This window comes from Alosa sapidissima, chromosome 24 (genome assembly GCF_018492685.1).
Source record: "Alosa sapidissima isolate fAloSap1 chromosome 24, fAloSap1.pri, whole genome shotgun sequence".
NCBI classification, from domain to species: Eukaryota; Metazoa; Chordata; class Actinopteri; order Clupeiformes; family Clupeidae; genus Alosa; species Alosa sapidissima.
The window spans coordinates 4,008,134-4,033,202 of record NC_055980.1 but is presented as its reverse complement, the minus strand read 5'-3'; the positions used below and the strand labels follow the sequence as shown (position 1 = coordinate 4,033,202).

Below are 25,069 nucleotides of genomic sequence, written 5' to 3'. Positions count from 1 at the left end.
TTGGAAGTAAAAGAAAATAAACTGGTTTAGTTACATGATGTTATTAAAAATTGGATATGCTCAAAATAATTAATATAAAATAAGCTCTTCTACTGTAGACAAATGTATAGTTAGTGATAAGCTTACTGGAAATATTGGGTGCTTCAGTCAGACTAATGCAGACACTTAGCTGAAAAACATGGTGCTGTGTAGGCTACAGGGTCTGACCGTGTTTTGTTTTCAAAAGAACAATAAGTTATTTAATGGTTAGCTTTACTTTAGTAAAACTTTGTTGTGTTAAACAAATGCATCTTATAAGAAGAAGAAAAAAAAGATCAGTTGGGCAAACTTGTGTTGCTAAAAGAAGCATATCCACTCAACAAGTATACACATATACATATGAACCTTGATGTATAGATAAACATATACTGTACATATGAACCTTGATGCCCAATAGCTGTGGATAAATATAAATATAATCCCACATCATTTACAGACTTGTCTACCTCTGAAGGTTTTTCAGAAAAGGTTTAGTGTGGGGAAATAGTAATTATTAATATCCTGTGATGTCTCATGTGGTGAACAACACTGATATCTCAGGCATACTGTAGCCTTCATTGTCAAAGTAAGAAGTTCGCCCCTTCCCCCTAGTGGCAAATATTAAAAAAATATTGTTTAACCAAATAGCATGCACGTTTTACTTTTAAGGACAATGCATAGAATCCATTCACACAAATATTTCATTCAAGTTTGACAGTCAAAACTATGACCCAAATGTATTGCTGTATTTCATCTAGGATGCATTCAAAGGCAAGTAGTACTGTCACGTAATTTTCTGAAGTTTACACTAAAGGCATTTCACTCTTAGGTAGGCTAAAGCAAAAATGTTCCTGCTCTCTCAGTTCACAGTGAGTAGGGCCCCTGACGCACCAGTGCACTGGTTAGTTACGCACGCGTGGCGTAACAGTTATGCACTAACGCCGAGCTCAAGCCATCCAGACCAGCAGCAGTGGCACGGGCACGTGAGATTGCGCTCCTGTGCAGGTAGGGGCACTTGCATACCTCCTTTAACATCATTCAAAATCACCAAGACAGTGAAGAAGTTTTTATGTTGTTCTTTCGGTACGAAGAAGTGTTAATGAGGTGACAGGCAGAATCTACCGCATTTGTCACTAACGTTTGCTTTACTGGGTGGTGTTATACATCTGGGAGGAGGCTGTAACATAGCGCAAGATAATCTGTGACAGTCTACATATTTGCATGATTTCCACTGAGATCCACTCACAAACGGCAGACTTGGGAGGAAACGACAGCTGCGTTGACGTTTTTCCATCGGAGACGTGTGTCCATGGACGGTGCGCTTTTTCTCAGCATACCAGTTCAGAACAATTTCAGAACATTTGTATCGCATCATTGTTGAAATCACTCTTGGATATTGCTACGAACTGTAGCCATCACTATTCTCATTTGGAATCAGGAATACACTTGCCTACAATGGATAACTAAAGATCGGTGACATATAAGGTGCTCATCAATAATATTTGGGTAAGTTTTACTGAGACAGCGTTTTAATTACATCCAGAATTAGGTTGTTTTCCTCGTGGAGCACATGCTTTTGCGGGTTGCAGTATCTTAAATGTGTTTTCAACTTAAAAAATGGACAAAGAGAGCCTGTTATCAGCGTGTTTTGACAGCAAGCATATGCTGCAGAGCAGAGGAGAATGAGCCGGGTTTATTTATTAATTTGATATTGATGCCAAATATTTTGGAGCAGATAGCCTATTCGTAAATTTCCGTGAACATTCTGTTCAAATTAAGCACTTATACAAAAATGAAATTTAAAAATAAAATGAGATTTTTAGTACACAAAATGAAAGTAGTTTAGTTCAGCATTTTAATATTAAAGACTTACACTATATTGCAGAATAGCCTGTCTAGCGCGATTTTATACCATATGCAGACATTTAATAATATGCAGTTCAGATTTTGACATAAGATTGCCTCTTTTGCACAAAATGAATCTCTATATATGCTAGCAGAGTTGTTTTACTTATGTCCGTTTTCCCTCTGCTGTTTTCAACACGTGGAATACCATGAAGATATGTGTGGGCATATCTCCCACGTAGTCCGATCTGCTTTTTGATGTATCTCCCATTCTCCCTCAACTCCCATTAAGGACACGGACACAGAGGACTCCGTCGGGTGTAGGATGTAGGGATGATCCCTGTTCCGCGCTTAAAGGGTCAGTCGCAGCTGTGGCAGATGAATGCAGAGCCGCCTCCTTGGGTATGGATGATCCCCAGCGGCTCGGGACTGTGCCGGGTGGGTGCCGCTGTTCCCGCGCCCCTCTTGCTCTCCGCTCGCCCACCTCCGCTGCTGCATGGGCTCTCTAGCTGGCAGCTGTCCTGTGATCCGCTCATTCCTTTGATACGAATACCACCAACGACAGAGCCAGCCATCCATCAGTTCCCACTTCAAAATGTCCAGGTATTGCTACTGCCTTATGAAAATGTTACCTATAGCCGACAAAGTTTGTCATCATCTTTAAAGTTATCTACAACATGTGTATCATATCAAATCACGATAAACATTCTCATCCGTAGGCTACATTAGATTACAGACAAATCTGCTGCCCAAGTGTTTAGTAGTAGCCTACTTTATTCAATAAGGATGCTACAAATTTCATAGCAATGTTATTAACCGAATGATGCTGAAATGACGCTCAGAATAACGCAATTATAGTGCATATTTAATTCGGTGGATGTGGAGATTGGAATGTGTTAACAGATTGCCTGCCATGCCCCCTGTCCTAATCTTGACTTTGTGTCTTGCACTGAGGGCACATTGGTGCGGAGAACAGAGGACTAGGGCCCGGTTTGAGGATAGATTTGTATGCACTGTGTGCCTTGCAGTGTCTTCCGAGGTCCACAAGAGGTGCTTTTTTTTTTAGCTCCAAGAGCTGAGAAGCACAATTTCCATGCGAGCACCAGGGCATGCAAAAGGGGCTTGATCAGGACTTCTCAGGCATATTGATAATGATGTAGACCTTGACTTTTCATTGCACTAAGCAACATTTACAGGCCCAGGATTTACGCGATTGTGAGGGTGGGAGGATCGCTTAAGCAGTAGGGAAAATGAAGGGCGATGATGCAGCACTTGTGTTTAAAGAGATTTTTTTTTTGAATCTCAAAAGTTTCCCCCCCGAGTTTTCTGATAGATTTTTAATGTGGCAGCGGCATGACTCAGTAAGCAGAGCGAGGATCTCTTGAGTGAGTGTTTTTATTCCAAGCTTTTTGAAATAGACCAGATATGTTGCCATCATCACAATTTTTTGTTTGAACATCAGTCGCAGCCTACTGGTAAATGCTACTAGTGAAACGGATCACTCTGTCAAACTGATCACTCTAGTCAAACTGATTCAGAACAGTTTCAACCCAATGAGATAGTTTTACTTCAAATGTTTTTTTCCCTAGGCATTGTCTTTTTCTTGCACAGATACAGCTTGTGGTATTTTATTACTTTGGTGTGAGATGTTTCTCCTTTGACATGTGGCATGTGTTCTCACATTTTAATTTACTGACACAATTTCAGTCTAAGAAGGATGATGCAATGAATAAGCTCCCATGTGGAAAATAAACACACAAACAAATGCAATTGTCTGGAAAGGTCCTAAAAGTGCCTGATTTGTGAAAGTTGCCTGAAGCACAATTGACATTATCAACATATGAACAAGTAACCCATGTGTATCATTCCATCATTTCCCTTGTGTTATTTGTGTGACATTACAGTTTGATCTACCGTCAAGGCCCCATGTTCTTGGATTCCAGCCATCCGCAAGTGTGGAGCTGGTACCCGTATTCCCCCGCGTGTACCGAACGGTGCTCCCCCCACATTTTAGGAAGGGCTGGGTTGAGAAGAGGCTCCCGGAGTATAAGGTGAGCAAGCCATCTCAGCACGGCAGCAGATCTTATCAGAGGTGAGCAGTATTGCTCGTGTCTTGTGTGGCGTTTTCTGAGGCATGAGCGACCTGTACATGTCGTCTTGCTGTTGCAGGTGTACCTGAACAACACCCTCGCTCTGGAGACCACCTGGCTTGGTCCCGAAGAAATAGGAATTTTCCAGAGGCAAGAGAAACCACTGCTGGTGACAAATCAAATGGCAATGAGCATATCTAGGCCAGCTTCTGCCTCCAGGAATTTCCACACTCTGCTGGTGTCACCACGCCGCATATCAGGTTTGTGTGGAAATGTATTACCTGCACTCTCTTTACTGGCCTGACCATCGTGCTGACAACATTTATAAGGTGTTTTTCAGCATGGTTGATTTCAGTTCCAGCTGATTTGATTATTTATTTGTGTTTTATGTTGCTGCTGAGTTTAATCTTTCTTTTCACTCAGTGTCGGTGGTGAAGAGATAATGTCAGTAGACTGTTTACAGTCTCATGTAAACCATAAGAATTGCTGAACCATCTGTATGTGTGTTGTGTGGGAGTTTAGTTAGGGAAAGTTCGGCTGGACTGAATTAAATGTTGATGGAACAGGGCCAAAGACTGAGCTGTTGAAGTGCTGTTTATTGCAATGTGTCTGGAGCAAGGGTCAGAAGCATTTGCATACTTACAGAGTAGGTCATTATTATAACACAGTAATGTGCAGGATAATACCAACAGACAAGAAATGTCCATGGGATACAAAGATTTTTTTTCTTGAGAAAGCGGAGATTTTAATATGTCCTAAGATCATGTATACGCACTCTAACATATATGGAAATACACCATTTGCTGATTGTAGGACGTCTGTTGTCAAGGAGGACTTTTTGCTTTTCACTTTTTGCATTGTCCTAGCTGTGGCAATGTGTGAATATGTGTGCGTTATTGTCCAATATATATATATATATATATATATATATATATATATATATATATTATATATATATATATTGAGGTTTGTACACAGCTCACACCAAGAGGTGAAATAGGAATTCTTTCTTAGCCATAGGTCAAGGGCAGACTGACTGAAAGTCTTTGATTTGTTTGCTCTTTGGCTTGCACCAACAGCCAACAGTTGGTCCATACAATGGTGTACCTTTAGTTGAAATGACTATGGATAATACTTTACTTAGTGTGTTATGGCTGGCTTTTGTACAAAGCCTGAGAAAAATGTTGTATCATTCAGACTTTGTAGCCATTATATTTAGTTGATGTTTTGGCCAGAAGATAATTTCACCCAGGTGAAGAGTAGCTCATTCCTTGAGTCAAAAACCTTGCTAACTTGACGAGAAACATTATGCCTTACAGTGTGCTGGTAAACCACATGGATTGTGCTAAAGTGATGCCCAGGGCCAAAAACACATTCTCATGCAGCCATGTCAGGGCACATTAGCCTCTCCCTGAAACACTGAAACACTTCCCCTGTTAAGACTTCGGCGCTGAAAGCCTGGGGGCAGGTCCGTGCAGCGGAAGGGAGGCTGATAGCCAGACAGAAGGGGTGGGCATGTAATGCAGTCCTGGTCGTAATTAAGCAATCAATTACTTGTCGGCGTGATTGAGCGTTTGTCTGAGTGCGGTGTGGCCCACTTCACATGCCGCGGGGGAGGATCTGTCTGCGTAATGGCCGCATGTGTCTGGCGGGCCGTCCACTGACCGCTCTCAGGTTCCCGCTCCTGTCCTGGTCACTTCAGCATCCACTGAGTCCCTGTCGAAAGGGCTGGTCAGCAAGGACATGGCTCCTGATTGTATCTCCTACATAGACCTCTCCAGAATAAGCCCCGCCTCCGTAACTTCCGTATCCATCCAACTTCCTGGCGTCGATTGTCTATGGGAAATAACATGGCGTTTCGAAATATCATACCGGTAAAACATCTGTAGGTAGCGAAGTAGAAAAAGCTGGTGGGCAGATTGGCCTACACACTTCTGCCATCTAGTTTCAACTGGATTTTTTGATTGTCGGTGCCGTTTAAGTAGTATACTATAGACTATACTACTTAAATGGCACCGAAAATCAAAAAATCCAGTGGAAACTAGATGGCAGAAGTGTGTAGGCCAATCTGCCCAGCAGCTTTTTCTACTTTGTCACCTACAGAGTTTGACAGGTACGATCTTTCAAAACGCCATGTTATTTCCCATAGACATTTGACGACCGAAGGTTGGATGGATACGGAAGTTAGGAGGCGGGACTTATTCTGGAGAGGTCTATGGACAACCATGGCTGCATCCTCAGCTGTATGTCCTTGGGATCATTATAGGCCCAGCTGAACAGTAATCAGTCTCCCTTGCCAGAGCTCATTCATCTACGTTGAAGCTCGACACAGTTGTCTCTGCCCTTCTGTTAGTAGAACTTCAGTGGCTTTACAGATGGATGTGATGTTGTGAGGTAATTGTTGTGTAAGCTTCTGATGTGTTTGTGATTGATGTAGCCCCCCCGCCCCCACCCCTCAGGCTTGTTTACTGTTAGAAGTAAGCCTAGGTAAATAGTGTGCATGCTGTGCACAGGAAAATAGGTGCACATTCAAATTAAGTCATTACAGTGAGGGTCCTAATAATGGCAGCAGCCTGGTCTCATTGAATTGTGCACTCAATGGAGTATCATGTATTTTTAAACGAGAGACGTATTACTCCCTCTGACAGTCATCTGTACTAAACGACCAGCAGAGCTTAGGAAGCATTCACACCCTGGCAGGATGGCTAGCCGAGATGGGGGTTCTGATGATTACGAGTGCATTACGCATGGGAAGGGAGTACAAAAGTTATGGCAAGTAAGGCATAATGTAAAGCGTGTAAAAGTAGCAATGAATGTTTCATGCGCATCATTCCAAGTCCATATTCTTGTCCATGTATCTGGGCATAAGCCATCTGGAGCAGTGGAGCAGGAGCAGAGGCGTGTGGGCACAAACGCAGTGGAAGCTCAAGGTAGTTATGCATTCATGCCAATGAGGATTTACTGAGATGAGCGCAGTGGCCAGACTTTGCATGCCTGCTTTAATATTTCATCAAATGGAAATGTATGTTTTGCTCACTGATTCACAACATGCAGACATACCAAAACACACAGAGCAGTTTGTTGCCTGTCTATCATGGAAATAGAAAACCACGCAAGCATTTTGAAGACATGCTCTGTCGGAGCATTTCCTATTTCAAACCTGTTTTTTCTGTTCCTGGGCATACAAACATGTCATATTCCAGAGTTTCAGCTACTGCATAACATAGGAAATGCAACTAACTGTAACTTTCCTCTCTGGGAATGGTGTTTGCATTAGAGTCACGCAGAAAAAGGTAATCCTGACTGATTCAAGCTTGAATGATCAGAATATTGTTATTTTAGAGGAGCAAGTAGGTCTAAGTCTTTCCTGTCGTTAATGGTATGAATCCTATTACAGATGTGTTTTTCCTTGCAAATATGTTCTGTGCAAGATGCAGCAGAGAATTTGGAAATTATAGTTCATGCCTTTCTACAGGCTGTCTTCTGTTTAGATGTTAAGATATCTCAGTACTCAGTTGAATGTAAAATTTCCACTGCCGTAAGGCAGAAACAATGTGGCTATCGTCATTGCTGTTGTCATTGCATGTGTATTTTTATATGCCAAACACCCCAGAACAGAACTACAAGAAAATGGTATCTTCAAATAATATCTTTAATATGCTGATAATATTACTGAAAAGAAAATCTATCAAAACCAATACCAGTTCTCTTACTTGATATTCTTCTCATAATTATTCAAATGATGTATTTAGCTCATCACTCTCATTTGGAAGTTTTTGAACTGCAATTGCTAAGGTGACCTCCTTATAGTCTTTAGGGGAACACATATTGATCCTGCTTTTGCACCAATGACTCCATCAGTTGAATGCAGAGGACATAACCATAAATTCCTGCGATATATCACACTGAATGAAACAGGTTCAGTCACTGCCTTTTCTGGTGGTGCCATCAATCTGCCATTTAATGAACAATTCTGTAAACAAATGTCTGAGTCTGGGCAGATTGAGTGGTCATTTCCAGCTCTGATAGGCCATTTTCTTTCAAGGCTACTTTCTCTCAAGGGCTGCTCATCTGAGTTTGGCTGTGTTTTAACCCATTCGTGCTGGATGCTGCACGACGCAACATTCTATCTCCCGCCGGTTGCTGCATAGCGCAACATTGACTCTCCCGCTGGTTGCTGCGTAGCGCAGCATGCTTTTTATTTCATGTTTCTAGGTGTGCAGAGGCTTAGATAGTAAGGTTTTGGTAGACGTTGACAATTCTTAGTATTTTTTCAGAAAACCCTCAGGAAATAAGGTTATTTAGTCTAGAATGCCATAGGATTCTATAGGCATTTTTAGCAGGCATTTCAGGAGTAAATGGGTTAAAGTGCATGATCTCATCAGACATGCAGTAGTGGCTTTTACAAGCAAAAACATCCCAAGCATGTGTTATGCTCACAACATGCCCTTGCTAGTGTGAGATGTTCTATGTTTATCTGGAGTACTTTGAGGTTATATTCAGATCCATTGCCAGCTGATATGCGTGCTTGTCCCAACTATTCTATGCATGAGGAGCATGCCTTTCTAACACAATATGCAAACAACAACAATCAAACCCTATTGTATAATTTAAATAGAGCATCCTGCCTAAAAGAAAATTCTATGAATAGCAGTATAATGGAATAAATTATTTATGGCACTGTGAATTTGCTGTTTTTTTTGCCTCTCCCTCCAACAAAATCAAGAAGACTTTCAGTGGCACTAGGTCCAGCCCAAGGTTGTGGCCATACACTATTGAAACATTTTGACCTCAGGTTACTATGCTGGAAAACCTCATACAAAGGTCTAGGCATTTAATTAAAAAGACAAAGGTCTAGGCATGTTGGTCTTGAATCGTTAGATGTTTCCAAGAAAGGCTATCTTTCTCAGTTTTCTCTTCCTATTAATGCCTTAAAAACAATCAAAGTGTTAAAGTTGTACCCCAACCTTGTGCCGTTAAAAACTCAAAAAATAGAACTGCCCTCTAAAAGGCCAATTACCATAGATGACTGCCCTCTAGAACTGCCCCTAAACTCATATTTCTCATCTCACTGCATTTGCAACCTCTGGTTATTGACGGAGCCTAATGAAATGTGAAAAGTCACTCTGAACCCTTTGTCATGAAATTGCAGGTGCTGGAAAATTGAGATGAAAGTTGATTGGTCGATTTGGGATGAGGCAGTGAAGCGTTGTGCAGGAATGCCGCAGCATTGCTCTTCAAGAAGGCTTAGGAGACTCCAAGGGACCATCAGCAGGAGTGAGCTCCTGAACGCTCTCTCATGGAGGCTGTTCATGCTCCATTTTTCTCACCGAGAAAACTCAATATCCAAAATGAGAACAAAATATGAGAAAAGATTGACTTTATTGTGGCTAAAAGAATTCAGTAAATTGATCCAGTCTTGAGGAGACATGGGGGAGGTAGACACACAGACGGTTGGCGAGATAGACACACATTTTGACTCCAGGAACATACTGTACGTGAAAAGTGACACCTTTAAAAAGTGGGGTATCTGTGTGTTGCACAACACAATGCAACATCATCAATGCAGCCTTTTATTCTGTCTTCACAACAGCACAGTCATAAATATTTCTGTTTACTTTGGCTGATCTGAGAGCGTTCAGCAGAGCGTGTCACCCCTGAAGTGATTTGCCACATCTCATCCAGACTATTGCCTCACATATGGTTAAACATCAGTTCAAACAGAATTTGTTTCCGAATCAGCAGAAAGAAACAGTTAATTAGACGGCAGCTGACTTTGAAGCCCATTGTGTGTGCTAATTGATCGGAACCGGGGTGCTTGCCCTTCAGAGGAAAAGTCATATTTCCTTCAGCCGGAGCAGTGGGCTAAGCGGTGCAGTATGGCCTCCATCTGATGAGCCGCGAGCAGGCAGTGCAATCTGCTCCTTCAGTGAGGTGGTGCATCTTCTCCCCTGCCACCCTGGCCCCCACCCTTCCTTGTCAGGCCAGGCTCTTAGCTCTCTCATAGATTAGTGTGGGAAAGCACATCCAGGAATAGGTTGAGCTGATCCATTTTTCAGAGAAAACAAAGGCCCTCGGCATTATTATCAGGGCTTTGTTTAGCAAAAACATATTTCATTACTAGTCAAGATGGGGGGGGGGGGGGGTTGTTGCAGGAGTACATTAGAATATAAAGGCTCTGTGAGAATAAAGATGAAATAAACACAAAGATTTTTTCCCACAGGCCATAAGAAAGCATAGGTTAAGTTGCCAGTTCATTATAGAGGCTATGCAGGGGGGACCTGAGCACTGGAACAGCACTGGGGTAGTCTCAGGGCTACGCTGATGGATGGAGTACAGAGAGAGAGAGAGAGAGAGAGAGAGAGAGAGAGAGAGAGAGAGAGAGATTCAGTGTGTGCTCTAGCCTGCTGTTTCAGGACCACAGACATAATGGACAGCTCCCCGGCGTCTCAGGCTTCTTCCAGCACTACTTATTGTCAGCATTAGAGAGGGCAGAACATCATCAGCAGAAATAGCACAAAGAGAAGAGAGCACCAGGAATAACATGGAGTGTCCTCGCATCTTCTGTGTGCAAACTTTATGGTTGTCTGTATGTGAGGGCAGCTTCTATTGAAATATCAGACAGAATCTCAGTTTAAGAAGCTAATGAAGACTTATTTTCCTGGGTTTGCCTGAGACAGGACTGGACATTTAAGTGCTGGGGAGCGGTAATTGCCACCCCAGAGAGAGACAGAGAGAGAGAGAGAGAGAGCGAGAGAGAGAGAGGTGAGAGAGGGACAGAGTAGGTGTCTAGTTTCTCTGCCAGAGTAATTTAGAAGGCACAGGCACTGATGCTGTTTGCTTTTTTCTTTCTTCTGTGCTTCACTCAGGCAGCACAGATCACGAGACAGAAGAAAGTAGCCCTGAAAGTAAACAAGAAAATGAAAAAGAAATAGGTAAATAACGGAGTAAATAAGTACACTCAAAAGACAGTATTCCCAGTGACGTTTTAAGATTTGCTTTGTTCACCTTGAGATCTGCCTGGCTGTCTTGTTCATGTTTTCTTTCGGGGTGAGCCACTATCAGATACATAAGTCACAATTCTCATCTCAGGAGCTGCCCACTGAGGGCTTTGTCCAAATAATGGGGTGTCAGGCTGCTTGTCACGCATCTTCAGCATCCACCCGTGGCATGTCCCATGGTTAGGTGTTAAACTGAAGTTGTTCTGCTTTAATTTTTCATCGCTCAGGAGGTGGTGAGCAGTTGCAGTCACTTTTTTTTTCCTTTTTTTCCATCCCTAGTCCCAGTTGTGCCTTCATGTGACAGGAGGACTTCTCCCCCATCTCTTACTTGTCTTTTTAAAAACATCTGTCTTTGCAGTCACTCTGCAGTGGCTTTGGAGCGGCGCTGTATGAGTTATCCCTGGTGGCCTCATTTTAGTGGCACACTCTTGCATGCTAACCACACTCCCTCAGATCTTCCCACTCGCCCCCATTAGATAAAGTGCTGCTGGTTCTGGGGGGGTTGTGTGCGGGGTTAGTGTGGGGAAGCTGCATTGTGATTCTAATTGTTTTAGGATGTCACCACCACTCTCTCTCTCTCTCTCTTTTATCTATCTCTCTCGCTCTCCCTTTTTCTTTCTATCCTTTTGCTTTCTTTCTTTGTCACTTTCTCCCTGACTACGTCGTTTGCCTTTTCCTCTGGCTATGTCAGGCATGCGGGGGAATGGTTGTGATGTGGGGCACATTCTGAGATCTGCCCATTTTGCAGAGGGTTTATGTTGCCAATCGGCATTATCAAAAGTGTATCCTTAGGATTTGATTATTTTATAGGGATGATAGAATCCACACATACAGATGCAGCACTTCTGCTACAAGCTATGTGAAAATATGCTTGTCAAACAAACCTTTGTTCCAGGCTGGAAATGTTCAAAGTCTGTTTTATTCCAGTGAGAATGTAGCAAACACAGCACTTCTGTTGTGAGTTCTACACCAGCTACATACCTTCTCTAACTCCACCTATGTCTAATGTCTCAGTGTACTGCTGTAACCTGCAATAAGGGATGATCACAGCAGACATGTCTCCTGCTGCATCCACACACTCTCCAGTGTAATCCACATAGGAAATGGTTTGTACAGCTTCATTCATATGCTCTTGTGAGGGGCCTTTGTTTGGCACATTTGCTTACAGGGATCCCCATTTGTTGAGTCTTGATTATAGTCCCATCCCTGGCTCCTGCAGTAAAGCTCTGTGATAGATGACTTCAGTCTAATAGACCCATCATTGAACTGAGGCAGGGAGGATAAATTCTATGAAAGCATTGTTGACAGCTATTTAATTGGGAAACAAAAGGGAGGGAACACAGCACTGAGCAGAGAAAAAAGCAAAACAAAATGAAAATGAAAAAAAACTAAATATTAGCAGGCATTTGGATGATAAAAGAGCAGTTCTGTTTTACGCGACTCTCATGTTGACTTTAGCCACTTTCATTTTGGGCTGTCGTCATTGGCGGGCCATGGAAGCTAAAAAGGCTCTTTTCACATCAGATGTAGGAGTGGTTTCCTCGTCTGTTTGATATGCAGGTGCTTGCCGGGCTGCTAGCTCACCAACTACTGACTCATTATGCCTTTTCTCTTTTTTTGTGTGCGGTGCCATCCGCACCCGTTGCCAAGTTCTGCCTCTCCTCCTTATCAGAAGCTTTGGCTCCTGTCGGTAAAAGCCTCCTCATTACCGTCCCCTATTACAGGCGTCCACTCCATCAGAGGGACAAGCTGGGGGGGGGGGGGGGGGGGGGGGGTTGGGGATAGAGGGGTGGTGGCTGTGTGTGTGTGTGTGTTGGGGGGGGGGGTGCTGTCAGGCTTAATTGGTACTCAAGAGTTTGGGTTTTAAAAGCATTTGCTGCAGCTGTGGACTGATGTCATTACACATTCTTCCCCTTAGAGGCTGGCGCCTGCTTAGTCAATCATCTATGCACCCCAGTCGCAATCCTGAAAGTCATCACCAGTTAGTGTTGAAACAACCCACTGTACAGCTGCATGTAGCTAGAGTGCAGCCGTGATTACATTTAAATGGCGATGTTTATTGATTCCGGTGTCAAAGCAGTTGGGTATGCCTGGAGAGAAATTAAACAGTGATAATGTCCACGGCCATAGAACTCTCCTTTAGAACGCTCCTCTTGTTTGAACACATTATCTCTGTTAATGACTGCACCATTCAAATAGTCTATCCCATGAGCCTTTGCAAAGCCATGCAGTCGAGCCCTCGGCAGTAGTGAGATGGAAGAAGTTTTGTTCTGAGTTGCTGAGCATCACAGCCTGCAGGTAAGCTTTTGGAGCGGTGACTCTGGCCTCTGTGTCATAAGAAGTCAAGAATATGTAAAAGTAATTTCTATCTGTAAAACAAAATTACTTATTCTCCGACCACAAAAAGTTCTTTACAGTCTCGCGTTTAAGAAACCTGGCCGAGCCCCTGGTGAATTGCGTCTGTGTTTCTGTCTCCAGGCTGTCCGGTGGCTATCAAGCGAGTGCGCAGCAACAAGAGGATCGCATTGGCGGCCGCCGCCATGATGGCCATGGAATCGGAGGTGGCCCAGGGGCCGTCGGCCTCCTCTGCGCACCCCCTCCACCTCCTCTCGCTGTCCCCCATAAAGATCCCCTTCCTCTCTCCTCACCGCCCAGGTAAGCGCCTCCTTCGTCTCCTCCCTCTCCTATCCTTCTCCTGCTCCTCTGGCGGTACATCCTGACCTGATTGGGGAGATTGCTGAGACTATAATTAGCATGGGGTTGTTTTTTCCCCCCCTCAAACAAAAAAGGTTCTGATATTCTAATTGGTCGATTGTACTTGCAAATGCTTTTGGTTATGCAGATGATGCATTGAGCAGCTAATGTTTGTTTTCATTTTTGTTAACGATACCGCTGCATTTTTTACCCTTCCTTGGTTTCAGGTTGAGCTCAGACACCGCGATATGCCAGTTGGTTTAATGAAAACCGATATCTGTAGGCGACTGGTCACCTGGTCACTGGGCGACTGGTCACCAGATGGTCACCTGTGCACGCACTCTTGTGGCCGACCTTAAGATAGTGATCTACTGTATCTCATGGCTCGTTGACTTGCCTTTTCGCTTCACAAAGCTGAAGGGCCATCTTGTGCTAAGTGAGTGTTCCGGAGCCCGGGACCTTTGACCCTGGTGCTTCTGTCCAGCTGAAAGATAAGAGGTGGGCAATTGTCCCATTTAAATCAAGGGGACTGGCGCGTAATGACTGCATGAAGAGAATGGAGGAGTTTTCCGTGGCTGTGCCTCTGTCATTGGCCCCCCTTTGTGTCCTTCCCCTCTCCCCTCCTCCAGATGGATAGGGGGCTTTCTGTTCTGGAGTCTCACCTCAGCTTTTGTGTGTTCCCAATTTACTGTACAGATAGATGGTCACTGAACCAGGACTGCAGACTGTGCTGAAACAGAAGAAAGGGGAAAAAGGGGGGATAGAGCAAGATAGATAGAGCAGGAAAGAGGAAGGGAAGAATGAAAGATTAAGAGGGCTGGAGAGGTAATTACATTTCAGCCTATTCCCTGTCATGCATCTCAGCTCAGAGACATTGATTGCCTTAATGTTACCTTGAGTATGGACAGAAGGCTGACGAAGCGGCCTGCACTCACATTATTTTGACTCGACCTTTAAGATTCTTTTCCTCAAGAGACAGCATGCAGAATGTTACACCAACCCTCACAAGCTCCTCTGCAGTTTGTCTGCAGAGCCCCATTCAGGAGAAATGCCTTCTCCATCATTTAGGCCCGTGTTTCGTGCTGTAATTTATTCTAATTGTTGGAGGAGAAGTGACATTACTTTTCGGTTTTCATTCCATCCATTACCTTAAACAGGTCAGGCAGGTCTACACTGAGCTGCATTGCAATGCTGTCTGGTTGCTCTCGCCCCTGACTCCGTTCCAAACTCCCATAGAAGCTCAGCCAGCTTAATGGCTGACGGACACAGACATTCACCCGGAGTCATATTGATTAATTGATGGACTTGATTAATTGACGTTATTGCATCAGAAAAAGTCTGTATTTTAAGACGGTACATGAGAGATAAAGGCTTCTAACAGAAATATTTAGACATACTGTATATATATATGTATCAACACACTCCATATTCTCTCTATCTATATCTATATCTGTTTCTTTTGATGTGATGTTGAGTGTTTGTAGACATGGCATACCCTTTGTGTGCTGTGTTTCATATGCCTGGCATATTGGTTAGTTTGCTTTTCAGTCCCTGCTGAAAACAAAGTTGTGAATATTCCAGTGTGAAACACACTCAGTGTGAAATCCTAAAGCATGGTGATTTTAGAAGTTTTGATCCAGGACTTGTGTAACGTCCTGGCTCGAGGACGAGACAAAAACAAGGGCACACGCCACACCGCAGAGAAGATTTAACAATAATTTATTGAGAGCGTTTAACATAACCAACCCAAAATAATTAGAAACCCTGAATATGTCAGTAGAGTCAGTGGTGTAGGCAATGTATGGATGCACGGAGTAATGTAGTGGTGCTAAATAAATTAAAGAAAAGAAATACCAAAACCTAACTAAACCCAGACTCAGGTCTGCTGCTGACTCGAGTTTTTCGAGCAGCCAGGTGTCCACACTGTTCATGTGTAACCTGGAGCACAGAATTGCGATACTTAGTAGGCACAACGACTTGAACATTTTGTGGTCCAACCGACTGTTCCCCATGTGGAACCGACTTGCACCCCAGTACCCCACTCTGCACAACATCACCATGCGCAGCACTAGACGCACCAACATCAGAAAAACCAGGGGCAAACTTTTCTAACAAGGGCAAATCTTTCTGTTCCTTGCCAAAATCAGACAAAAGAGAGGGCAAATTAGCACGGTCAGGCACAGGCAACACACTAGATGTCGACTCAGACTCCTTCGTATCAGCTTTAGCAGTGCTGTTTGTAGCACATGTTACCATGCCCACTGCTTCCCCAACATCAGGCACTAGATCCTGGTCTGGACCAGCAGGACCCTGAGTAGAAACCACAGGACAAGACCACGAACCCCACACACGTTCACCTGCAAGTCCATTACCCAAAATCACCTGCACCCCCGCAACAGGCAAAGCTGGCCGTACCCCAAGCACAACTTCTCCCTGCACCAAATCAGATCTTAGGGTAACTTTGTGGACAGGAACAGACAAGACGTTAAGACCCATTCCCTGTATCAACATACAGACTCCCGTATCTGACTGCTGAGAAAAAGGCAAAACGGATTGCAATATAAAGGACTCAATTGATCCAGTATCTCATAGGATCTTCACTGGAACACACTCATTACAGCCTGCAAGAGACACTGAACCTTCTGTGATAAAAGGGGAAAATGACACGTTAGGACCCAACATCTTTAGCTTCTCTAGAGTTTCCAATTGCTTCTCATCACCAGCAAAAGAAACTGGCGCTGCCAAAGCGCTAGGTTTAACATGTGCATTACCGGTGTTACATGGCAACTGGCACCCATGTTAACTGGATGCGTTGATGACGTTTCACGAGTGATGACGTTTCTTTGACAGATGTGGCTGCTTGCAGATTTGTCACTTTCTGATGGAAACTTGAGACGAACAAATACAAATATGCATGACATATTTAAATGCCAAAATTGTCTGTAGTACGCTACATACACTGGACCATGAATATGCCACCAAAAAAATAAATACCCAAATAATAACTCCACGTGGGTATCGAACCTGCTTCCTAAATGAAACCTCCTACATGATAACCATTCATCTACGTATTTGCACCACGAACCAGCTAATAAATCATAGGGAAATTTACTTGACTTAGTCTATACAATTAGAAGAAGTCAGCTGATGATTGTAGCAAGTTAACACGGCTGATGGTGTTGTCTTGCTACAGCAGTTGCCCAAGCCAGTAGGTCTTCAAAGTATCATGGTTAAGTTTTCAAACATTTCACTGACTGCTGGTCAGGCTCTCTGTGGCCACCTAGTATCTGTAGCCTAAATTGAGGAAGCGTTGCTGGTCTAAAAATAAATAAATAATAATAAAAAAAACGTGTGATGAGGAGGATTGAACCCATGTTGACTGCGTGAAAAAGCAATGTAAAGGCATTAACCTGTTGCGCCACAGGAGAAGCACCTACTCATGAATTGGGAAATAAAGTATCAAAAAAACATCAAACCCATGTTTACATGTCAGCAACATTAACGTTAATAGCCTATAAGCCTAAGAGTTTTGACTCTCCCTGTGCTCAAAGTTTGTGTAAAATATGGACACGTTATAGACTTCTCCTGCCCATTGCAATGTGGGTTTCAATGCCTGTGTTACATGAACTGAATTCTTAAAAGAACAGGCTGGACAAAAGGATACACAATTAGGCAACACATTTTAATTTAATTTATTTGCTGACGTTCATGTGGCTCTACAGACACTTCAGGCAGGGGCGGCCACCGCCTAACCTCAGTGAAACGTTTGTAAAACTTAACCATGATACTTTGAAGGCCTACTAAATGGCTTGGGCAACGGTAGCATGATAACATGGTAGCCAGATAACATGAACAGCTATGTTAACTTGTTACAATTATAATAACGTTAGCTGACTTCTTTTAATCATACAATTTAAGTCAATTTCTGTGAGTACCGTCAGCTGGTTCGAGGCGCAAGTGGATAGATGCTATTACCAAGAAAACAGGTCAATTTATTCGTGGTTCGATACCCACGTGGAGTTAATTTAGGTGTTTGTTTTTTGGGTGGCATATTCATGGTCCAATGCATGTAGTACTACATACAATTTTGACTTTTAAACATGTCATGCATATTTGTGTGCGTCTCTAGTATATCAGAAAGTGACAAATCTGCAAGCGGCCACATCTGTCAAAGACTCGTCATCAATCATGAAACATCAACGCAGCCAGTTAACATGGGAGCCAGTTGCCATGTAACACTGGGATGTTCTGGCCTATATCTCAGTGCCGGACAGTCTATCTTCCAATGACCCCTTTCTCTACAATAATTGCACACCAAATCAAAATCTGAGCTACCCTTAAATGTAGGAGAACGAGAACGAATAGGTTGCCTGAAACTCGCATCAGAAGTATGTCGTTCAGAAAAAAAACCAGTATGGGTTAATACAAAATCATCAGCCAACCTTGCAGCCTCCTCAACAGATTGAATAGCATGTTCATTAATGAATGTAACAACTCGATCAGGTACAGAATTTTTAAACTGTTCCAAAACAATGAGATTGGACAGCTCAAGGAAAGTGCTTACTCCTTGGGCAGAACACCAACGAGTAAAGTGTTTATTCAGATCATGCATGAACCCCAAATGCGTCTGCTTAGTTTCCTTTTTTACTCGAACGAAAACGTACACGGTAAGCCTCTGGCACAACCTTCGCGTAGTATTTACAATCTTCATTATTTAAAGAAGAATACGCCTCTTGCGCCCGCCCAGTTAAAACACAAGAGAGCAAGAGTGTACGTTCAGTGTCAGACCAACGCCTGGCTTCCGCAACACGCTCAAACAGTGTGAAGAAAATGTCTGGATCTTTTTCATTAAACTGTGGAACCAATCTCAAATTCTGTGTCGTATCAGACGAGCCTACAGAAAATTCATTAACTGCTGAATCTGGCAGAGTACCCTCCTTAACCATACTTAATTTAAGATGCTGCATATCTAAACGCGCCTTCTAACTGCACTTTAGACATTTCGGCCTCATATTTCAGTTTATCACGCTGAATCTGGAGCAACAACAAATCTGTCTGCTGATCGAAAGACAACGCGCTACCCTGTGGCTTTTCAGGCAGCAAACTCGGAGAAGCTTCGGCCAATATTCCTTTCTCAATTTAACTCAAGCGCAACCGATGTTTAACGGAACCGTATGTAAGAAATGTATTTCAATTAATCATAAAATGGCCCTGATATGTCACTAGACATTAAGAAATCATGTTCATTTCAAATACTTATATCACTGACAACAGTAGTCCAGCCAGGATATTGTCATTTTAAAAAGTGAAGTTGCAGCCCTCAACTGATGTTGATGTTTTGTCATGTCATGTTTTGGCCTGATGTGCCACCCTCCACCTATCTACTAATCACGAAATCAGCAGTGTTTCGGCATCTGGGTTGGCAACCTCGAATCAGGGGGGAGGTCGAGGGGATACACCGCTCTACAGTAATTTAAAAGTGATTGCAGTATCAGTTTTGGCCACAATCTTACATGGTTCCTTTAATGGCATCCTTTTCTTTTCACTAATCGTCAGCTCATAATGCCCTGCAATTTTCAACAATTCATCCTTTGTGCAACTATGAAACACCTCCCAAGACGGAGAACTCACAAACTCGTCGGCAGTCATAATCAAATCCAGCTAGTGCCAAAGGAAAATACTACCAAATAATGTGCGACTAATTTGGAACTCCCCAACTACCTAGGCTACCTACCCAAAAAGTACTCACTACTATAAACCTCACTCTTCATGCGGCTACCGATGAGGGGTATTTGTGCACGGGTAAGAGCAACCGAAAAATAACCTTTATCTTCGCCGGCGGCTCTCACACTGATTCCAGCAGAGATCGGAACGCGACAGTAAAATCTGCAACGAACCTCACACCGTGGAAGTGCCCCCGAGCAAATGCTTCTACTCACCTTCACCGCAACACTATACCCAAGCCCCGATGTGCCTCAAAGGAAGCACACCGCTACACCTCACAGGGGAGTTAACTCCAAAAAGACAACGTATTATTATTAGGAGTGTGACTTTCGAAACCGACGTCTCGAATCAGTGTCGGCTTCGAAGCACAAGTGTTTCGAAACACTGCTTCGAAACGTGGTTCAAAACCGCCATGTCATGTGACCAAAGTTAAGTGAACCTTCGGTGCATTTCACTGGTGTCGGCAGGCGTGCCCAAGCGTTCAATTAACAGTGTAGACTTATCTCAAGCAATAACCATGATGGTGTAGTGGTTAGTGAGGGTGTTTTTTGCACGGTAGCCCAGGCTGCTTAAATGTGGTTCGATCCCTGTTTGATTTGTAAGGTAGTATCTATATGTTTTCTTACTTCTTCATTAACCATACAGTTTCAACTAAACTCTCAGAATGGTCAAAAATCGAGTTTTTATAAGAAGAAAGTGATTTAGAGAACACTAGCGGCAGCAATAAGATTCTCTTTATTGTGACTTCATGTGGTCTCCCATCCAGTAATTGACCAAGGGCATGACTGCTTAGCTTTTGACAAAGACTGAACACGGGTAACACAGTGAGCCACGAACTTTAAAGACTACATCTCCAATACGAAACATTTGAGATTTGTTTCACCCTAAACAGCTCTGAGGTGTCGGAATTGTTTCGAAGCCTCGGAATAGTTCGGCACAATTGCTTCGAACGTTTCAGTGTTTCATAAAGCCTCGCTTTGCCCATCCCTAATTATTAGTTCTTTGCACATAAATGATAGTACTTACCTTACAGCAATACTGACACACATCCTCAAAATGCCAGAACAAACGACTTCCAAAAGTGGGCGCGTCCCTACAGCACCAAACTATCAAAGCAATTAGGCCTACCACTCTTTCAATTAACAAAACTTTGAATCGATATCAACCAATAGGAAGCGAACAAAACCACTGCCTAAAGCAGATGGACCAACAAAGAACAAGTAGCCTACAAACAAAGATCAGATCAACGTACCGGGTTCTCTCAAGAAGTTTAAACTAACTGGACTCGAGCCCCCATTTGTAACGTCCTGGCTCGAGGACGAGACAAAAACAAGGGCACACGCCACACCGCAGAGAAGATTTAACAATAATTTATTGAGAGCGTTTAATATAACCAACCCAAAATAATTAGAAACCCTGAATATGTCAGTAGTCAGTGGTGTAGGCAATGTATGGATGCATGGAGTAATGTAGTGGTGCTAAATAAATTAAAGAAAAGAAATACCAAAACCTAACTAAACCCAGACTCAGGTCTGCTGCTGCCACCAACAACCCTACGCCCGCTCTCTAACCCACAATGCATCAGGGTGCCTTTTAAAGACACCCTGGACACCAGGTGTCCTAACAGTTAATCAATTAAAGGTGCAGATGAGCAGGCCAAGCTGATGAGGACGCCATGTACACTCCATATTCTCTCTCTCTCTCTCTCTCTCTCTCTCTCTATCTCTATATCTATATCTGTTTCTTTTGATGTGATGTTGAGTGTTTGTAGACATGGCATACCCTTTGTGTGCTGTGTTTCATATGCCTGGCATATTGGTTAGTTTGCTTTTCAGTCCCTGCTGAAAACAAAGTTGTGAATATTCCAGTGTGAAACACACTCAGTGTGAAATCCTAAAGCATGGTGATTTTAGAAGTTTTGATCCAGGACTTGTAAAAGGATGTTTACACGTTTCTGCTGTCATTGTGCAGTTCATCACGCAGACTTCTTCATGTTTGATTCCTTTTCAAGTCCGCCACACACACCACTGTGGGATTGTCTCTTAATGGTTATTTTCAACTGCTTTGTATTTCCATGGATTTCTCGAGAAGCACAAACCTTTGAAAAGAATGGGATGCAATGGGATGCAAGACAAACTTTGCAGAGAACCACTCGGGCTGTAAAATTGGATAGTGGCAAAGTGTGGCATTTGGCAGACACATCCATCTTTTTGCCTAATGATCCAATGTAATCACACACATGCCAAAGGACAGACTTGTTATTAAGTCGGAAGAAAATCTGATCATGCTCCTTATGAAGGGGGTCTCTGTTTGGGGTGCGGTGAGATTTACGGGGATTATCTGGGACGTGCGTAGCGACTGGGGACGTTGTAAGCGTCTGCCTCTGACTGTGCCGTTTTGTCTCCGCACGGAGAGTCCCTTCTGAAGTCTGATGAGGCCTGTGTAGGACAGACTCGGAGGATGCCTTTGTAGTCTCTCCGAGGTGGAGAGATTCATTAAGGCCAGCTGGTAATAAGGTTGCGGCCCACTCCAACGCCTGAAGAGCGCGAGCGGCACACACACACACACACACACACACACAGGCACGGGCCGAGGACATAAAGATTGATGAAGCTCGTGGCGCTCATCAATTTGTCATCATATCGCTGTGATCACTATGATGAGTATATTTTCATATTGGATCAGGAGATAGAGTTTGACTTCCATTAGTACTCGCTCTGCATGGCCAAACACTAAGACATTATGCAGCGCCGCTACCTTTAGAGGAGGCAGCACTGGAAAGACGCACAGGCTGCCGCTAGCGCGGGAGCTACTGATACCCTTGACATTTCCGAGCCTTGAAAAAGACAGCCAATACAGAGACTGTTAGATAAGCAGCACGGCATTTTTTCCCCCTCACTCCAAAGATTACATACATGATTAAAGAGTTGAAAGATTAATGTGATGCAAGGTGCATTTCAAATGCAAATTAATTATGCATTGACTTTGGCCTTTTGCTGTCTGAGCTCAAACATTTAATTGTGTCTATTCAAGGCTCTGTGCATACACTGGTAGGTGCTAAAGCAAATTGGGTTCTCAGTTCTCCTCAATATGTAGTTAAGATATGTAAATCATCCTGGAACACTGGACAGATAACCTCCAAATGGAACAAACAAATTAAAGCTCCCAAAAAAACAGTGCCATAGGCAGAGTTCCTTTTGGTTTTATAAGAGGTAGTGTTGTTTTGGGGGACACTGCGACTGAAGCTCTGCAGAGTTCCTTTTGGTTCTATAAGAGGTAGTTTTTTTGGGGGGGACACTGCGACTGAAGCTCTGCCCATGTGCTAATAAAACCCAGAGCCTGATTAAAACATTTAAAGGTTTTTGAACATTCTAACAGAAGATTCCGTTCCACAGCAATTGAAGGTTCTAAAATTCTATGTTGAATTCAGAGCCTTGTAGATAGAAGATACCTTTATATGGCTCTGGTTGAATTCAATGAACACAGATATTCTTTAGAACGTTCATTTCCCAACATTCCCATCGTACTCCTTTAAGGGTTAAAAAATTAGCGAATAATGGAGTAATCCGGCTGAAGTGACGGCATCCGAGTGACAGGGCGAAAGACACATGCTGGCGAGTTAACGCTCTCTAACTCAATTTCCCCCGATAGGACCACTTATCGCTGCTCGGGGACCGGGTCAGCAGAGGTGAGCGCTCCCCATTTGGTGCCCTGCATATCATCCGATTATCATTAATCCTCCATTTCCACACTTCATTGTCTCTGTGGAGACAGGAGGCCCGGGCCTCTAATCAGCTTTGGGACCCCCTCGCCACACAGTGGAGCCGCTGCAGTGGCCAACACCTCCTCTGTGCACAGGACCAATTTCAGAGCGAACCCACTCAAGCACTAACTTTCTGAAAGGTCAGTGGGATTCTTCTGGAAAGATCTGAAGTACAGAACAAGGAGACTATGACGAGAGAAGGCACAGGGTGTGTGTGAGGGGGAAGTGTTTGGACCTGAAATATGTCTCTTACTCTGCTGTTCCATTAATCAGGCGGAATTGAGTCTGGCCTTGACCCATCTAAAAGATCTGTGTGATCTGTCAGTTCCAGTGGTGAGATCCAGACTGTGCTGTTTTTCTGAAGGGGCATACGAGATGAGTTCGGCCTGCATTGATGCAAAGTTCTGAGCTGCTCTGCAGAGCAAGTATTGATCTTCATTAAAATGGTTTGACAGATGTTGATGCAGTGGCCTAAAACTGTTTTGCAGGATGCTTCCGCCTATGACTGGACATCATTACTCACACTTCAATTACACATACACGCACAGAAACACCAACACTTTTATCCAAACACACACACACACACACACACTAAGACTAAGGCCTGAATCTGAAGGTTGCCTACTGTATATCATCAGCATAGCCTACTTTTCTGCTACCTTGGTGCCCTGCAAGTAATTCAGATAATATAGATATTGCAAGTCTAATTCATTGAGCCTTCTTTTGAGCACCCTTTTGACATACAGCACATTACTTTGATTAAGCTTGTAGCATAATTTCACACTTATGTCTTTTAGTGACAAATGACTGATCTGCAGAGAGAGAAAAAGTGTCTGCATCTATGTGTGAGTATCTCTCTTAGTGTGTGTGTGGTGTGTGTGTGTGTGTGTGTGTGTGTGCTCGCAAGAGAGAAAGAGAGAGAGAGTGCGGAACAGAGAGAGAGAGAGAAACGGTTGATCTGTCTGAGGCACAGAGGAGAATAGAGTGAGGAAAGCACTTTAAAATTGCTATATGGCAATCCAGGGTCAGGGTGTATTTTCAGCTAGAAACAGCCTGACTGCACTGAAAGCCATTAAAGATTTCTGGCAAACAATAGCGTCTGATTGTGTCATCATGACGCACAGGTTTTGAAAGTTCCTTTCTTTTAGCCTGACAAGCTCCTCTCTCCTCTCCTCTCCTCTCCTCTCTCTCCTCTCTTCTCCTGGCAGTCTTTCCCTTCATGTCACACTGTTATCTTTACTCACCTGACAGAGTATTTATATCAACTCAGCACGCAGGGAAGCCATAGTATGACCTCTCTATGGCAGCCCATCTTAGAGAGATGGCTAACAGACTGAATAAAGAGTACGGTGCCAAAAAGACGCCCAAAATAGACTGACTGGCCTTATTATTGTAATTACAGACACTATGAGATTTAGAGGACATTAATTATGATGGGAAGAGTGGTGGTGGCTCTAAGTCGTGTTTTGAAGTTGTTTTATGAGAATGTAGCGCAGGATGGGGGCTTTTCTCGCTGAATTTCATCACTGTATCTTTTGATAAGTTTACAACAGGCTCATTAGTTGAGCATATTTAGACGCATGCGGTGAGTGTTTGTGTGGGGATGAAGTAAGCTGCCTTGAGCCACTGGGGCTACATGTTATCAGTGGATGTTTGCAGTGAATTTTAAAGTCTCTGGAATGGTAGTTTGGAGTTAAATAAATGGGAAATAATTCTACTTTTTAGAGTAGTAGAACCGAGCAATGAATGATCAATCCGTGGTTGGTAAATAATTATTTTCCCCATCCAATGTTTTCATGCATTCTGCGTAGAAGAGTGTAGCTTCAATGTAAAGCTGATATAAGCTAATAGAGTTGTTGCTTACCTCTGTCAGACCTAGCCTTTTAAACAATCTATCCTCCCCTCAATATGTAATGTGAAACAATTGGCATGCA

General features: G+C 43.3%; 1 protein-coding gene across 2 annotated transcripts in view; it reads left to right on the top strand.

Annotated features, from left to right (window-relative positions):
* The first annotated feature begins 1,028 nt into the window (after nt 1-1,028).
* The window catches only part of LOC121700638 (transcription elongation regulator 1-like protein), a 90,490-nt gene continuing 66,449 nt past the window's right edge, over nt 1,029-25,069 (top strand). For both annotated transcript variants that reach the window (XM_042083746.1, XM_042083745.1), the window contains exons 1-5: nt 1,029-1,524; nt 2,156-2,466; nt 3,768-3,914; nt 4,033-4,213; nt 13,433-13,609. In XM_042083746.1, coding sequence (XP_041939680.1) covers nt 2,197-2,466; nt 3,768-3,914; nt 4,033-4,213; nt 13,433-13,609 — 775 coding nt within the window. In that variant the 5' untranslated portion in view covers nt 1,029-1,524; nt 2,156-2,196. The remainder of the gene's footprint in view (nt 1,525-2,155; nt 2,467-3,767; nt 3,915-4,032; nt 4,214-13,432; nt 13,610-25,069) is intronic.